Consider the following 18805-nt stretch of genomic DNA (forward strand, 5'->3'; position numbering starts at 1 on the left):
ACACACACACACACACTCACACACACACACATTATATGAGTACTCTCACTCCAGTGTTGCCAGCAGTGTTTCCCCAGCACACTATGATGTTTCATCATGTCACGTGACGTCACTTTGGAATTTGCAACATGGCACAGACATAATCAAACGATCCCTCATGAATTCCTGGAAGTTCGGCACCAGAGCACAAGAAAAATCCAATGAAGAGTGATCCAATGAAGCATCATTCCAAGAGCATAGCATTACTGTTTTGTAGAAGCATAAGTAATGGACAGTACCTCAATCTGTCCTCGAGACACACTGAAGCAGGCGCGCCATCGTGCTTGGCGACCGCGTTGGGTTAACCGCACACAAAGCCGTGTCACACGATGTTTCGCGTGACACACGATGTTCCGCCTTTCTCTCTCCTGTTTCCCTCTAGGGCCCTCACACCAACGTGATCCGCTGTAGGAAGGACGGGAACTGGACCGGAACCTTCCGGATCTGTCCTCAGCTGAAGGGCCAGTGCTCTCTACCTCAGAACCTGCACCCCAGCATCCGGGTCGTCTGCAAGAAGGGATATGCCATAGGTGGGTCCGCGCTGACTGGGGTAACACTGCATGCACCTGCTGGCACACCCTTACATGGACAGACGCTCACAAGGCTGCTTATTTTGTCTTTGACCTGGGAGGTGGCCCGAAAATCTGGCAACCTTTCGGGCCTCTTCCCTCTGTTAGCGTTACTTCAGCCTCAGATTATGATAACATCCATTGCAAAATGGTGCAAACACAGACAAACACACACACACACACAAACACACATATGCACACTGGTTTCTAATAGATGTGACCCGTGGACCTGCTATGAATTCACTCTTTCAGAATAGGATTAAGCTTTAAAATGTTAAACTTTTGTTCTGATTTTAGGGACATTCCCGTTCCTAGTTATTTAGTTGAATGTCTGCTTGGAAAAGCAGCTATAATGAGCTCACTGGGGGAATAATGAAACACTGTCACTGTGGAAGTCGGAACCATTACACTTTGACCTATTCCCACCCGTTTGGATTATGGGGGATTTTCTTATTTGAAGGAATAAAATGATTTGATACTTGAAACATAATTTTGCCTTTTCTCTCCCTGGGTCTCTGTCTCTGTCTCTGTCTCTGTCTCTATCACACATAGGATCAGAGTGTGAGCTTTCATGCCGGGACATGAACAACGATGTGGTCATCCTCCCCGACAATATGACAGCTAGCAGTTTTCTGGAGCACCACTGGATAAACCCACCCAAAGTCATGGTGTGTTTTCTTCTGTTGCCCAGGACAACACACACACACACACAGGACAACACACACACCCACACAGGACAACACACACACACACACAGGCTCTCTATCTGTCTCTCGCACACATGCGGTGCCACAGATGCAGAGGGAATGTTGCAGTGTGCCTCGAGTATCTTTGGTGGGATGTGAGCTTGGAGGTGATTGACTGGTGATTCATAATTTCAAAATGCCTACACGCTTAGATCTGCTTTTCCCTGAAAGGTGTCTGAAAGGAACTTCTCCTCGATCTCTACAGCAGCCACATGTATAAAACATGTAATTGGGGAAAAAATGCAATTAAATACATAAAAAAAAAAAAAAATCATATTCCGAGTTGTTTTCTGAATAGAAGTGCTGCTTAAAAATGGACTTTGTAGGCAAGGTAAAGTGGCTTACAGTAATCGTCTTGGAGCGCAGCTTTGCTGCTGTTGGATGTGCAGACGCACACCGCTGTCATAGTCGTCCACCCCAGCCCTCATTCGATGATCGCTCGTTAGACACACAGCCAGGCATGCACCGGTCCTCCTGATTACCCCGCACTGGAAAAACGGCACGATTACAGTAATCTCTGAACCTAAGTGAACCGCAGTGAGGTGGGGGCTAAGTCGGAAAAAGTTACAAAGCTGCCGGTAAACACTATAATTTTAAAATGACCCTATTATGTGAACTAATAGGAAGAGCTTAATGTACATTCACCTGTCAGAAGTATTGCATTGATTTAGCGATGATTGCTGGAATTGGTTATAGGACGTTTCAAACTAGTCTGGGGAGAGTTTTGGTTCACACCTGTCTGTAGAAAACCCTGATTTCCCTGGTGGGATCTCACTGGGTAACAGGCTCGAGGCCATAACCAAAGAGTTGTAGGGCTTCATGACGTATTGGACAGGCTGCAAAGCACCGGGCATTTCGCTGGTGAAAATGAGATTTAATCACGGAAATTTGTTAAAGCTGTTCTGAAGATTTTTGCCAAGTTTTAGGAGAGACTCAGTAAACTGTCACGTCCAGAGAAGCAGAGTTTTTCTGCGAATATATCGTATTATATAGTATTATATTTTGTATATAGTATTATAGTTTGTTGTTTTGTTATTGTTTGTCACTGTTGCTGATTTTCTATTACTTGCATTTCTTTCGGACAGGAATTTGTGCTGAGTCAGCTGTTTTGCACTGGGGGAAACAGAATGACAAGTTGGTGATCGATCGGTGATATTGATTTCCTATGCGAGCAGGGCTGTAGGGGACACAGGGAGGTGGGGGTGGGAGGTACGGGTGGAGCAGGGCTGCTGGGACGAGAGGAGCCCGAATCGATGGCCATGAAGCGAGCCGGTGGGTGGGGGCTGACATCGAGCCAAGCCAGATCAATAGGCGCTTAGCTTCAGTTGCTGCAGCTTGCCACCAGAGCGGCCCCGTGCCAACCGGTGGTGTCTGAGTTCCATGGGCCCTGTCCTCTGCCAAGCTGCCCGACAGGAGTGCGCTGACCCGGCCTGGCTCGCCTCTGCAGTTCGCAGCTTATTGCTGCACTGTGTTGCTAGCGCTTGGCTAACTACGCACTGAAGTGGACCTCTGTAAGCTAGCATCACTAAGACGCCGGGGCTCGTGGGTAATTGGAGTTCTGGAGGGCAGCTGCACTACATGGCCTTACAAACCTGATTCAGCCCGCCTGCTAGTTAGGTACGCAGCTGTGGCAGAGCTGAAAAACCACTAAACAAGCCAGTGGTTTCGCAGACTGTCTAAGTCTCGTGCTAGAGGAGCACTAACCATGGTTGGCTGGTACACTAGTTTGGTGTGATCAGTGAGATTCACCAGTCCACTCTTCCTCAAGCTTTCCCCGATGACGCTCTTCTGCCTGCTGGACGCGTCCTCGTAGGAAACACAGTCGCTGCGCATTCTATTTATTTATTTATTTATTTATTTATTTATTTATTTATTTATTATTTCCGAGCCAGTCCCGAAATCCAGTCTCCTATCTGGGCCTTTGTTTTATTGCTGACTCGGGTTTTTGGACTGCCTTAATCAGTGATCATGACGAGTCACCCTCGGGAGGGATTCGTTTCAGGTTCCTCTGCTGACCTACTTAGAATCTCCACTCTTTTTTTTTTTTTTTTTTCCCCTCACTTGCTTGCTGCCTCCCTGATATCAGCAAAACTGCGCCGCACTATGCTGATGTGCAGGTATCAGCGGGTCCCTGGCAGAGACTGAGGGCGCTTACGTAATGCTGGCACAACAGAGGGCTGAGACCATTGCTCATGCCAGGCCCCTGCTGGAGGGTAGGGCTAATATATGCCTCTAATTAATAGCCCCAGCCTTTATTAAATGGGCTAAATTTGATAGCAGTAATATGGGGAATGATGTGATGGCCAGATAGAGAGAGTGGGGGGTGGGGGGGGGGGGGTGCAGGCTGCTCTTGCTGATTGGATTTAGGGCCCCGTGGGCGGCTAATGTCGATGATGTCATGCGGGCCGAGGCTGGGGAGAGGCCGACGGAAGAGCTGCATCTCCGGCCTGGAGGCCTGGGAAAGCTGGATCAATGAAAAAGCCATGTGACGTCATCCACCTGTTCAGCTACCCCTGCGGAGCAGGCGCGTTTGATGTCATTCACCTGTCCAGCACTTTAATCCCTAGAGCTCCTCTGTCTGAAGAACAAGGCTTAAAGATACAAGCATATGTGGCTTTTCCTCTATTTATATAATTTAAAGTTGCAGTTAGTTTCAGATTTTCTTGCTAAGTGGTCTGAGCAGCCCTAGAAGGTATACAGGTCATCACCCACATGGCCAGGCATGTTAGTCATAGCATAGAGAATGCAATGCACAAGCAAAAATCTAAACTTCAACAAACAAGTCGTTTAAACTACTACCGTGACAAACAGTGACCCAGAGGGCAGCAGTCAAACAGATGCGCAGAGCCATGGAAGTGTGCATGTGTGCTGACCGGGGTGATGTCCTCACAAACTCTCTGCTGTCCTCACAAACTCTCTGCTGTCCTCACACTCTCTGCTGTCCTCACACACTCTGCTGTCCTCACACACTCTGCTGTCCTCACACTCTCTGCTGTCCTCACACACTCTCTGCTGTCCTCACACACTGCTGTCCTCACACACACTCTGCTGTCCTCACACACACTCTGCTGTCCTCACACACTCTCTGCTGTCCTCACACACTCTCTGCTGTCCTCACACACACTCTGCTGTCCTCACACACTCTCTGCTGTCCTCACACACTCTCTGCTGTCCTCATACACACTCTGCTGTCCTCACACACTCTCTGCTGTCCTCACACACTGCTGTCCTCACACACTCTCTGCTGTCCTCACACACTCTGCTGTCCTCACACACTCTGCTCCGATCATTTCTTCCCCACCTGTCTTACATTGATCTGCTGACGGGGACGAAATGTAAAATACCTTAGTTTGCAGTGGCAACTAAGCAATAGAGAAAAGTGAGGAGGCTCTGTGTGTGTGTGTGTATGTGTGTGTGTGTGTTTGTGTGTGTGTGTGTGTGTGTGTATGTGTATGTGTATGTGTGTGTGTATGTGTGTGTGTATGTGTGTGTCTGTGTGTGTGTGTCTGTGTGTGTGTGTCTCTGTGTGTGTGTATGTGTGTGTGTCTGTGTGTGTGTGTGTGTGTGTCTCTGTGTCTGTGTGTGTGTGTGTGTGTGTGTGTGTGTGTGTGTGTGTGGTGAGTCCAGTGTAAATATATAACTGATATCTGGCCAGTAGCAGAGGGCTGCCTGACCTCTAGGCCTGTCCCGTGTCCCTCCCACCCCTGGGCAATCAGGCTCATCTTTCCATTGAAACTAACCAATCATGTTAGTCTCATTCAGTGTTGTAAAAGATCTTCTGGTGCTGGCACTATAACTAAATCCATCATTTACTGACAGAAACTTGGAAGATTCTAATCAATCACTTTCATATAAAGTTTTAGCACTTAGCATATCTGTAATGGGTACAGCATGACCCAGTGCTACCAAAAACAATTGCAATTCCAAGTGAACCTTGTGGCAAATAGGCTCTGTTGCCACGGCACCTGCTCTTGTGTGCGCTAACCTGCGTAGTGATGCATGGAGCAATGAAGGTAATGCTTCACAAGCCGTTCGACATGGATTGTTTTCTGTTTCTTGTTTTTTTTTTGGGGGGGGGGTTGTTAGGTGGACAGAAATCCTGCTTTTATGATGTCTGTGAGCACTCTTCTCCCTGAACGTTTGGCCGTGATGGACTGGTGAGATTGAGTGTCATTAGCTGTGTGGTTGCTGCTGATTTGATTGTTTTGGTTGTGCTGTGATGGACAGCTTTTAAAGTGCCCGTATTTCCAAGAACAAGGCAACAGACCTTTTTAGAGCAGTCACAGAAAAGACATGAAAGCAGGTTTGTAGGTGTTTGTCAGTAATCACAAAAAAACAGCCAGGGTCCAACAGCGGAAGCTTTTCTCACAACTTAATTCACGGGAATCAAAATTACTCTCACGCATTAGGTGGACATAATAACAAAGTTCAGTTCTGGCTAAAGTACTAACTGTCAAGTTTGTTTCTGGCCCAAGCAGTGAACTTGTAGCTAAATTGTGTTTTCTATTTTTTGCCCACAGCATTTGGTGTGTACGATGGGCCTGAAGTGGTACCCCCACCCCGAGCTCCTCCACTGTGTTCGGGGCTGTGAGGTAAGTTCCTTGGCTCACATCCGCCCAAATGCCTCCCTCTCCTTCCTCCTTCTTCCTCCCCCTCACTGGTGGCACTCTCGCCTTAACCTCCATTTGCAGAGGCCCAAGAAGATTCATGAAGAGTATGAAGTTATAGAGGAACTCTACACTAAAGTTGGTACTCAGTACTTGTATGAATGGCTGTGATGGTATACCCTGATGTACTGTGTTTTTTTTAACACCTTCTTCACACTCTTTTTTTTCCCAAAAATGATGTAATGACCATCAAGGGATATGTAATGCATATATACATATGCATAAATTTACAATGAACGTTTTGGGTCTCATTCATGCGTTCTCTCTCTCGCTCTCCCTTTCTATCTCTCCCTCATTAAAATTCCCTGCCAGTTCTTTCCATTTGGTGGGACCACTGTATTGGTTTAAAGATTTTCTGATTTTGCTGTCATGCAAGTTGGCATGAGTAAGAATTGTGTATGTTTGGTGACAGCATCTGCAAACACAGAGAAGTTTAGGGAATCCATGCAGCTAAGTTTGTGCAGAGAGGGGAAACAGGACTCGCCTTGAGTTCAGCTTGCACAGGGATCGTCTGTTCCAAATGATGTCACCAAGAGTAAAGATAGTCTAGCTGTTAGTGAAGTGACTTTTAGTAGTGTTCTGTGGTAGCTTTTTGCATCATGTCCTGTATTGCACCTGAATCAAGCTTGTAAAGGCTGTGATAGCTGCTTGCTGTATAGAATCATATGTGTTAGAGTAGAGAAAACCACAAAAACATTCAGTGCTGTAAAATACCTGGTGCACCCAATATTACCCAATGTTATCCTTATTAGAACAACACTTCATAAATATAATCTGACTTCGGCCGATATTTGTTGACTGGTTGGCCAAACAAGATTTTCCATACGATTGTTTGTACCTTCAATTATTAATCTATTTCGAATGGAATTTGTGCAACACATTTAAAACTGTACTGCCATTGGATGCATTAACATGCCACTAACATGCCATGCTAATCACGTCTTGTATTGAGCCTTTCCCCGTTTTTGGGGCTCAGCCCCAGCGTGTTACGCGATGAGCGACTCTTTCCATTGTCATCTCCACTCATGGCTCTTTCTTCTCCACCACAGCCATTCCAAGGAGACAACTACTGCGATGCAATGAACAACAGAGCCTACTGCAATTATGATGGAGGGGACTGTTGCAATTCCACCGTCAAGACTAAGAAGGTATCCCACTACACCCCTCACGCCTCCCCTCACGCTCCTCCCCTCATGCCTCCCCTCATGTGACTGCGCGTGCTGAGGCCGCTGCGATTGATTTTGAGGTTCTTTCAAACTTTCATGAGACTTAGTTAGCGACGGTGTTGAATGCCTTAATTCAGTCCTGATTTGTACTATTTGTACTGATTTATACTACACGATTATTTAATTTTATTTTATTTTTATTTCCTCCCAAAGAATCGTTGTTTTCGTTTCTCGGTCATGCTTTCATTCCTGTTCCAACATGCATGCCTGCGCCGATGCATTGTGATACAAAACGTAAGCAGTAGCCCGAGTGTCCAATGAGGAGCCATTATCAAGCTCTCAGGGACCCCGATGCCCGCCCGCCCTGCCAGAGCGGATCGCCAGGCAGGATGAAGGCCGTCTGTAGAGCTGGGAAGGGCAGATCAGCGAGGGCACGAACGCCAACCCGTGCTGGGCTCTCCCTCCCAGGTCCACCCGGTACCCACTGATTCCGGGTGCTTGAGAAAGTCTGCATGAACCCCACTGCGCCTGGTGGTCTTTAAAACAGGCCGGGAGAACTCCCCTTCTCCTGGGCAACTGATGCTTTCAAGCGCCTCCCCAGTGCTTCTGACTTCTCACTTCCTTCATCACTCCTGCCTCTAGTCGCTGGAGTTTCTGAGCCCTTAACCAGTAAACACGCTGGAACTGCTGGCTGAAAACGGTTCCAGCAGTCTATAAACGCACCTGGAAGGAGCGACTTGGTAAAGAGTTAGCTACTTCGGTCGCCACCACCCCTTGTTCCTCTAGGCCAAGTTTGGCTGACATCATTCGGTCGGTCACCGAAGGTGCGAATGACGTAGCGTAGCCGCTGTTCACACAGAGCAACGCAAATATGGCTTGCACATGGTACCTAATGGCGTGTGCGCCTGTGTGGCGTGCGCGTGAGACTGCACCGCCGGACAGGGTGAGGTGTCTGGCATCTCCTTCTCTTTTATCCCCCTCATTACTTTCCCAATGAGTCCTCTCCCTCTGAGATCCCCCTCTACGACGGGGCTGGTGGTCACCCTCAAGCTTCGCCGCTCATTAAGGCTTCTCCGTAGACGGTCCTGCACCGCGCGACGTTACACCTCCACCTCCCCCGCCCTCCTGCCTCTCGAACGCTTGGCCGCGGCTAAGGGGGAGAGGGCCCGGGTGCCGGTGATTCATTACAGCCGGCCCTATTAGAGGAGCGCTTTTTTGGAAAGCTCGCTCGCTCCGGCCTGCGTCAGCAAGCAGACAGGGGGTGTGGGGCTGTGCCAAGCCGGCTCGCCAGTGTTGACGGAAGGTTAAATCGCCCTGCAGTCGTTTGCCAGGCTACTGATGCCCTCCCCTTCGCTGTAGTGCGTCATCCTGCCGTTAGCGAAGGAAGCACTGCAGGATGGGAATGGAGTCATCCTTTAATGAGGTGGAAGTGTTTCCTTTTTTCATGTGTGTCAGAAGCAGAGCTCTGGTGTAATGAGATGGTCTATTTTTGGGACACACCCAAAATATGAAGAAAAGCCCAAAACGAGCAGGTTTCTATTTGCGGCTTTGTCATGTTCGTATGCTTGCCATTTAGGTTTGTACTTTTTTTGTGTCAGAATTTTTTTTTTTTTTTACCTGTAAAGTCCTCAAACGCCCGCCCTGCTTAAGCGGGGGGGGGGGGGGGGGGGGGGGGGGGGGGGGGGGGGGGGGGGGTTGTGGCAGAGATTCCCGCCTTCCAGTTTTTCTAATTCCATAAGCCAGGATTTTTCTGATATCTAAGCCGTAAGACCGTCAGCACTGCAGTAGCACACCAAAGTGTATTGCATAAAACAGGGCCCCAAAACCCCTGCAGGATTCTCCTTAGGTTAGAAAAACAGCATGCAACTGATATTTTCCGAGATCTGGGCTGTGCCCTTGCTGGAGTTTGCATCTGATTCCCCCCCCCCCCCCCCAACACCCCTGCCCCAGTGGGTCACCTGGCATCCCACGCTGATGCCCCACATGGCGCGAACGCATCTCAACCTGGCAGGCTTCGTATAAACGATTTGCAGAGAAAGCACCAATTGTAATTTGATTGATGGACTGCCAGAGCAGAGATGTCACAGAACGCTGCTGAAGTAGATGAAACCAGTAGAGGAAAGACGCCGGACGCGCGGGATGAGCCCGGCTCTGCTTCGACTGGAGCCGTTAGTGTCCTTGGCGATCGCTGGCTCAACACGGAGCCTCTTTGCTTCGCTCGGCCCTCGCGAAGCTTTATCTCGGTCTACAAACTTCCTCAATTCATTCATACATTACTTAGGAAAGCCTATGAAAACATTTCTCTTCAGACCAATGGAGGCCATGCTTTAGTGCACAGATAAGGTCCAGCCTGACTGGCTATGATCTACTGACTTTGAGTGGCACTTAAGCTCTTCTTGCATTCCCTGACTGTTTTGTTGAGATAGTCAGGCAAGATACTATGTGACTATTTGTTATTCCTTTCTGTTTGCACTCTCAGCCGTGGCACTGGAAAGAGCTTTATTTGAAACAGCAGGGAACGCGCCACCTGATCTTGATTTGACTGGAGAACAGATGGGTGCTTCATGTGCACTGCAAAACAAAAATTAGTGAAACTGTTGATGACAAACACTGTCTTTTTGACCCTGTACCATCTGATGGCCGTTTGGAAGCGATTTATTTGATCTCAAATAGTTTCCATATGCGTTTGATCATAATCAGTTACTCATGTAAGGGATGGAGGCTTAAAAAACGTAAAAGCGTGCAGATGACTGTTGACTACCAAGGACGTTATGGCTTTAAGTCATAATGAAGTGGGAGAGGTGTGTGCTCTGCACGGCAGTCGTTGGTGCCCAGAAACAGTTATTGTGTCTTGCTTGCCATTAAACACGTGCACCGCGTATGTAGGAGAGAAAATATAGAATGAATCAGGTTTTGAGGTGTAGAACCTCAACAGCCACGACGTCTTGGCGAGTTAAAGAATAAGATCATTTTTTTAACTGTGGTTCCAGACCAGCATGATGCTTGGCGCGCGCTCTGTAAGGCTCCAGCACAGTGACGCTGGCTCTCGTGCCCTGGCTGTGACTCAGCTGGACTCCCATCGCCTGTGACACAGCACATGAAGAAGAAAGTGCTGCCAACAACCTGTGCGATAAGATCAGAAGCACCCCCAAACCCCCAACCAACCCCCACTCACCCTCCGCCCCGTCGGGTGAAGCCCTTTGCGGCTTCGCTCTCCTCCAGCCCGATAACCCCGGAGTGAGGGAAGCCGAAGCACTTCCCGCTGCCTGCATGTGTGTTTTCCTTCATTATCTCTACCCAGCTCTCTCTCTCTCTCCCTCCCTCCCTCTCTCTCTCTCTCTTCGTCTCCCTCTCCTACCACCCACCCCCCGTGCCCACCCTGCCTTGTTCCTCACATCCCCCCTTGGCTTCGGTATTCTCTTGGAGATTTGCGTATTAAGGAGTTCTGGATGACTGCCTGTCTATTATTCCTGTCCGGGAGTTTTGAAGGTGCGAGTCGTACTGCACGTACGGGTCAGCGCCGGATCCAGTGCTAATGACTGCAAGCTGTTGCCGGGCCGTTGTGGGGTGGGGTGGGGGTTGAGGACGCCGGGTACTCAATGGCTGAGCGGGCGGTAGTTGGGGTGCGAGTAAGGGGACTGCCCCTCCACCCCCCAGTACCCCTCCGTTCCTCCATCCCTCACGTACACCCCTGCCCCTCCACCGCCCCAAAATCCTTCGAAGGAATTCCTATTTGGAAGTGGAAGCCCAGAGCCGCCTGGCTTTTCGTGTGTCGGAGTTTGTTTTTTGTCTTGCATCTTGGCGAGACTGGTGTAGAAGGGGAACTTGAGGCTAAGGATCACCTCCAGTAAAGGCTGATTATGCTGTAGATGTTACACAACATTACGGGACATTGCGAGACCATTTCATGGTTATTACTGTGTAATAACAGTCATACCAGGTCCTGCCAGTACTGGACTGTGAATACTAGTGATTTATGAAGTTTTATGTGCAATATAACAGCACAATGAAAAGGTGAAAAGAATAATGGCTTTATTAATATTCAGACAGATGTGAAATTTGAAAGAGACATGCATGTCTGTTTTTACCACTATATGCATGTGTGCGTGTTTGTTCACACATGTGTGAGTGTAGGTTTATGCATGCATGCGTGTGTGTGTGCGTGCGTGTGTGCATGCGTGTGTGCATGCATGTGTGCATGCGTGTGTGTGTGCGTGCGTGTGTGCGTGCGTGTGTGCATGCGTGTGTGCATGCGTGTGTGCATGCGTGTGTGTGTGCATGCTTATGCATGCGTGTGTGTGTGTGTGCATGTGTGTGTGCGTGTGTGCATGCATGTGTGCATGCGTGTGTGCATGCGTGTGTGTGTATGTGTGCATGCTTATGCATGCGTGTGTGTGTGTGTGTGCATGCTTATGCATGCATGTGTATGTGTGCGTGTGCGTGTGTGTGTGTGTGTGTGTGTGTGCACGCGTGTGTGTATGCTTATGCATGCATGTGTGTGTGTGTGCGTGCGTGTGTGTGTGTGCTTATGCATGCATGTGTGTGTGTGCGTGCGTGTGTGCGTGTGTGTGTGTGCTTATGCATGCATGTGTGTGTGCGTGTGTGCGTGCGTGTGTGTGTGCTTATGCATGCATGTGTGTGTGTGCGTGCGTGTGTGTGCGTGTGTGTGTGTGCTTATGCATGCATGCATGTGTGTGTGTGTGTGTGTGTGTGTGCGCGTGCATATGTTCGTTTATTTGCACACACGTGTGTGTATGTTTGTCCGTGTCTGTATATGTATGCGCGAGACGGGCCCCACCCTCATGGGTGCTCCCAGGCCCCCCTCTGCAGGTTCCCGATCAGGGCCAGATGTGGCAGCCAGCCCTCCACCTTAAGGTCAAGGTCAAAGGAAACCATGTTAAATTTGCCACCCACCATCGCAGAGTGACGGGGCGATAGAGAGGCTAAGCTGCAGGGTCTAAGGGAGTTGAGGACGCGCGCGGAGGACATGGAGAGGCTGATATGAGGTAAAGGAAAGCTTCAGCGAGGTTGTGTGAGGCCAACGACGAGCCCCGATGCGATGGATGGAGAGCCGTCTGTTTATCCCTGTTTATCGCAGGGTTACAATGGCAATGATGGATGCGCAGACACAATAAACGAAAGACAGGAAAGCTGCTAAAAGCGAGATGAGGTCACGGGTCTCGTGAGGACCGCCAGGTTTTGAAGGGCTCGCGAGGAATGCGGCGCTTTTGGGTGAGACGGAGGAAATGCCACTCAGACAACTGGCATCTGGATTCGATAGTTGTGCAGCTCTTGCTCGTAAAGGTTTCGAGTAAGGGGGTTCTGGGAAGGCTGTCTGGCACATGGAAGGACACTCCTTGCCCAAACGTGTTTCACGTCAGTCGCATAGCGACGAGCATCCCTCCTCCTGGACTGCATCTTGCCTGCTCCTGAAAACTAGTTCAGTCTGAGCCTCTGAGTCTGGCTTTGACTCCGATCTGGCAAATTATGTCATTAATTCCACAGAACTCTGTCTGGTTGGTCTCCCTAAACCACCTGGACCTGACTTCTCCCTTGCCTTCGCATTAGGTAGAGGCTACCGGACATCACGGGAGTTTGTGACGCATTCGTATGTGCAGGTGTGTTGGTCTGCACGTGAACGTGCGTGTGGCGTTAGGTCCTCCAGCACCTGTAAACCTGCGCGAACTGCGTCTGCGGCCGAGACTGCAGACGTCACCATTCTGCGAACGCCCGGGTGCGAAAAGGGGACTCGAGCTTCATGTCTGGAGCGGTCAGAGACGCAGCTCGCTCCAGCGCGGATGCCGGTGCCCTGGCATCCTCCGAGCCAATCCGTGCGCTTATTCACGCTGCTGTTGTGGATTTCCCCCTCCTGCAGGTGATCCTGTTCCCGTCGTCGTGCGATGTACGGAGTGAGTGCGCGTGCCGGGATCCCAGCGCCACGGAGAACCGCAAAGGGGAGCATGTGCACTCTTTGGGCTGACGGGGCGTGCCCTGCGCCCTCTCCATGTGCCACAGACTGGGGTAGAGCAAGACATTCTTCCAGACACGCTTCAAAAGTGTAGCTCTCCTGTCCCTGCCATCGCAATCCTCGAAGTCAACATCTGCCTGCAATCTTCCTTCCCTTTACGGAAGGTCTCACATCCCCACAGGACCAGTGTGGGGGCAAGCATATACCCATTTGTACTAAAGAAGGAATGACCTCTCTCATCACCCCTAGCAAAGAGTTTAGCTAAGAAAAAAAACAACCCCCCCCCAACAAATTCTGGTTAGCATGCCTTTCTATGTCAGCTTTCAATGTCAATTTTGCTGAAATGTTTTTTTTTGTTGTTTTTTTTGAGTTTTTTTAAGACCAAAGGTAAAACAACACACACAGATGCGCACACACACACACACACAAACACACACGCATATATATATATATATATATATATATATATATATATATATATATATATATATATAAAGAAAAAAGTAAGAATTTAACAGTTTGTTCTAAAAAAGGAAATCGATAAAAGAAGAAGTGAAGTTTTTTTTTTCCATGGTTAATGGGAGAAGGGGAGCTTTGGATTCATTTTCCCTGTACAGGCTTGTGCTGGGCTGGGAGTGGGAGCCAGTGTGGGCGGTGCGCCCCCTGTCTGCCCCCGCTGGGAACGCGCTGCGTGGCCCTGGGATGAGACCACACAGCACACGTGTGGCAGAGGCAAGGCTAGGTCTGCCACGGATGTACACGTATGCAGACAGCTCCGAGGGGCGGGGTTTATTAGAGCCATTCGATTCTGCCCAACCAGAACACGCAAAACTAAGGGCATGGGGAATTTGGCAATTATAGGAAATCGCTAAGCAGCTGACGTGCATAAAGCTCAGAAAATTGGTGACATTTTATTTAATGAACCAGTACTGAAACAGAAAATGGTGCTTACTTAATCCATTGCCAATGTTTACCTAATGTAACACTCCAGGTCTTTTTTTGTCTTTCTTCCTTCAACTCTTTGATTGAGAGAGGGCAGTTGTTGTGACTAACCCAAAACCACCATGAAGGTTATCTCGCCATGTCTGCATGGCTGCTGTTAACGTTGCTGCTCTCTTGCTGCTATTCGGCCATGCCACAGACCACCTGCATCTGCAGCCAGTACGCCAGTGACCTCAGAAGGAGCGCAGCCTGCCTTAACGTTTACCTCTCCAAGCCCATTCTCAACCTGAGCCTACCTGACACACTCTCTCACAACACAGCGCAGGGCCAGCCTCATCTGACAGCCCTCGGCACCGAGGCCGCTTCGTGATTGGTTGGCAGTCGGCGACCTCTGGAATGTAACGTGACATGAATACGTCCTGAATGTAAAGGCCGCACCCCCATACGTGTTTCAGTTCTTTCGGGTCATATCACCAGCGGTCGTTTGTGAGCTTATACAGCACCGAGCTAGACTTGATCTCTCTCAGATTTGCTCCTTAAAAGGGAAGGTAGTAAAGACTCCATCAGTCCATATCCAGACTCGAATGAGTCACGTGTCTAGTACCATGTCATTTGCCATATTGGCTCCCTTGAATTGTTGAGAGGTGCAGCGTGGAACGGAGCTGCACAGATCATGAAATCCGTCTGTCTTCAGCTTTCTTCATTAACTTCTTGCATACTGAAGTTGTTTATTTATATATATATATATATATATATATATATATATATATATATATATATATATATATTAGTTAGTATGAAGGAGTAGCCTCTAAATAGATAAAAAAAATATTTGCTAAGTCAATTAATCATATTGTGTTCCGAGTATATTACTATAGTACTATACTATACTACTACACTACTATATTACTATAGTACTATACTGTACTACTACACTACTATATTACTATAGTGCTATACTGTACTACTACACTACTATATTACTATAGTATTATACTATACTACTACACTACTATATTACTATAGTACTATACTGTACTACTACACTACTATATAACTATAGTACTTGTGCCAAGTTTTATAAACTAGCTCAAGGTTTAGATTAAGTGTAATAGTGTTCGCTGTGTCTGCCTCTTCTATACTGGACCTGCTATAAGCATCCGTTCATGCTCCCTCATTCCCAGGGTTCTCTTCCCATCCTTCTTTTAGCGTTCCGAACACACGACTGCAGCGTAGGTTGTATTTCCCAAACAAAACAGCAGCAGCGAGGTGTACCTTTGCCAACCGAGATACAGGGTCGATTATGTTGGACTGGCGGTGTTTAACGTCTGCCTTAATACATTCTGCCTTCCCTCATTGACTTGCAGAGATCAGCGCTTAGATATCTACGGAACTTTATACTAGATAATCCTAGTAAAGTCCCTTTCTGGAACCTGCCATTTTATCTGTCCTGGGGCATGCAACCAACATTGGCGCTCGTATAAATATTGGAAACCTCTTGACATTTGTATCCCCAATATTACAGTGCGTTTGAGAGCTGCAATTCACTATGGATGTGAACCTACGTCCTCTCTCAAAATAGTGGCATCAGGAGTCAGGTAGTAGACCCACTTCCCTAAATGGCCAGGTCTTGCTGGTGCCCACCCTGCCAACCAAATTAACCTCAGTGCAGTGTCAGATTCACGCACCACGGTTGATTTTCCGTCAGTGGTACTCAGAAAACGCACCCATCAGAGTGTGTTTGAACCTACGTACGGTAGAAATTGTGTCCGCTGTGCCAATCGGTCCTCGCCAGACAACTCAAATCCCTTCACCGTGGTGTTATACTGTATTTTAAGCAATGGATTCGAAGCCACACATTTCCATGGTGAAAAAAAAAGCCCTTTAGAAAACGTGCTGGCAAATGTCACAGAGGTTCCCCAAGTGCAGGAACCGGGAAAACTTTCAAAGTGAATGTCTGTACATACGCCATTGAGGCTTATATCATGAGAAGTTGAGATTGTCACTTATTTTCATTGTGCTTTTAGTCTCAAATGTGCATTTTCATTTGATTTCTATTTCCTAAAAAAGAAAAAAAATCTTTAAAAAAGAGATCACTTTTATGTGCCCGTAATCAGTATTTGTATAAATGACCTCAGTTACTGCACTTTGGAATAGCCGTTTAAAGGAAAAAAAAAAAAAAGTTAAAACTTTTAGAAACGCTGCTATTGTAAGACAGTTGAACTTTTTTTAATTTTATTTTAATGATATGGTATTGCTATATGCCTCTTTTTGTGGTAATTGTCTTTTTCTGTAGTCCCACTAGCTTGCCACCTGTTTGTACTGTGGAGAGCAGAGTAGAGAGTTACTGTCCAGTGTGACACACTCACTGTAGGTTCTGTCAGTTTCATATTCCTTGTATGAACAACATCTTAGGATTTGCAAAACTGGCTTTAATATATATATGATTCGACTATGTTCAAACTATGATAATTATGATAAGTATGATATGTTGTGTATGCATTTTAGTGTTTTAATGCATTTTTTGTTTGTTTGTTCATTTATTTGCTTTTATTCAAATGCTTTTTGATGCTTTTTATTTCTGATGCCATCTCGTATTTGGCACAGAGACTATGGATTCAGGTTGAAGGCTTATGAAATGAAGGAACCACAGCACCAAAAAACGGGACTTTCAGGTGGATTTGGAGATATTTCCTAAGCGAAGGTCTAATGGAAACACATACTATTCCAAGAGTGCACAAGAACTTAAATAGTTATATAAAGATTTTGTTCGTTATGTAGTCCTGAGCGAAGAAATGTATGTTGCTATTACAAAAATGATATGTTATTGTACTCAAGATACCAGTACTCTTAATGGAACATTTTATTGCTTAGAAAGAGAGACTCTTCAGCAGTCATTACATATTGCCAATAATCGCACCAACTTCAAACAACTTGCCAATCCATCAACAGGACTTCAGATGGGTGATCCAGTGCATTGTCAACACGTTCATATTCTGCCTCTTAACCAGAAGAACAGATGGGAATTGTCAGCCGCTTGGCCTCGTTGCCTTCTGGCTCCATTGTCTTTAACCCCCCCCCCCCCCCCCCCCAACCTGCATTTTGTCTTTTTGTCAGTTGCTGTCTACAGATGTGCAGACCAAAAGGCCTCTCTGTACCTGTTGCAAATGGGATTCTCCCCGAACGCAAGTCCTCATGTGAAGCGTTGTGTTGCTTTATGGGTGAACCTGACACTTCGATCCCTTACCAACAAGGGTGCTGATTCTAAAGCCATACATGTTTGCTAAATGAAGTTTCTGACGGGATGTTCGACACACTCTGCTGTACACACCACAGCGTCTCTTGCTGTACCTCATGCCTGTAATGTTTGCTGCTTCAGTATTTTCAGTCTTTTAGTGATCTTTTAGCAATATGTTATGGTGTACATAGTAGAACTATTTATTGAGAGTGTTATACTTTTTTAAGTTATATTTTTAATGTTCATGTAAGTTATTTTTACATTGGTCTTATAAACCTAAAAAGGACATATTGGTTGTAGGGGGCTCTTTCCTGTTTTCTTGTTCATTTTTAAAAATCTTTGGTTGCAGTTTAAAGAGAATTAAAGGTTATTGAAGCGTTATTGTGAACAGGAAAAAAAGAAAAGACAAAGGTATACTGGATGATGCATGTTCCGACTGCATTAACCTCTCCCACAATGCATTTCCCATTCCAGTTTAAACGACAGTGCTGCACATGAGTGAACAACTGATGCCCGAGTCAGAAATCCGTTAGACTCATTAGTCCATAAAATCTGCCAATTCTAGATTCATTAACCCTTTGTTTCTACACTGTGATGTATGACTAAACACCCATTGTTGCATTTCATATTTTGTATTTTAATTTGAAGAAGTTAAAAATATAAATTGTTGCATAAGAAATGGCCATGCAGTACAGCGGGTTTCAAGGTAAAATGAGAATTTCCTTTTAAGGCTTAACAAGATGTTAGATAATTAGATAAAGATATTTCTGTTGAGTTATTTAAACAAGCAGGTTTATATCCTGCCCTGCTAGCCAGGAAGTGGCAGGTCATGTGACCAGCAGTCAGCTTAAAACTCCATCCTAATTTTACAGAAAACAAAAAAATGTTCAAAATTTATGTCGAAAGTAGGCGAAAATGTAATGGCTTCGAGACATAGGGGGAACTCAGAGATAGTAGCTGTTTATTCCCTGAACGCGAGAGAGTAGTCAACAGATGCTGGAGGCATGAGGGGTACCAGAGAGAAGGACAGGAGGCGCCAATGAGAGAGCTCCTCCCCCTGGCCCACTGGGATGCTTGTCCACCTCCCAAAACACATGTCAAAATGAGTACACATACATGCACATGGCATCTCTAGCGGTCAGCCTGAAAAGTGGGTCACAGTTTCTCTCAAATTCCTGTTGGGTCTCCTTCAAAGTTATACTCCATATTTTAAAAATTAAAATGTTAGATTAAAATTTTATATTACTTTTTGACCATCCAGAAAAATCTGTTATTAAAATACAAAGTAAATTTCTAACCAAACATGTATGTCAGCACAGGACAAGTCTGATCCGTTCACTCTTCAGCAGGAATATCTGAAGATGTAAATAGCGAAGCATCAAGGCGCGCGTTTTGAAATCGTGTCTGCACGTGTTTTGTCTCTTGCGTGTGCATAATGTCCTGTTAGTTGAAGTATCCCTTTTTTTCTTT

General features: G+C 46.8%; 1 protein-coding gene across 1 annotated transcript in view; it reads left to right on the forward strand.

The window, feature by feature from the left end:
• The window catches only part of pappaa (pregnancy-associated plasma protein A, pappalysin 1a), a 71421-nt gene extending 57859 nt beyond the window's left edge, over positions 1–13562 (forward strand). Inside the window, exons 19-23 of the mRNA XM_027025625.2 lie at positions 422–569; positions 1161–1276; positions 5875–5946; positions 7071–7169; positions 13063–13562. Coding sequence (XP_026881426.2) covers positions 422–569; positions 1161–1276; positions 5875–5946; positions 7071–7169; positions 13063–13167 — 540 coding nt within the window. The 3' untranslated portion in view covers positions 13168–13562. The remainder of the gene's footprint in view (positions 1–421; positions 570–1160; positions 1277–5874; positions 5947–7070; positions 7170–13062) is intronic.
• The last annotated feature ends 5243 nt before the right edge of the window (positions 13563–18805 follow it).

This window comes from Electrophorus electricus, chromosome 6 (genome assembly GCF_013358815.1).
Source record: "Electrophorus electricus isolate fEleEle1 chromosome 6, fEleEle1.pri, whole genome shotgun sequence".
Taxonomy (NCBI): Eukaryota; Metazoa; Chordata; class Actinopteri; order Gymnotiformes; family Gymnotidae; genus Electrophorus; species Electrophorus electricus.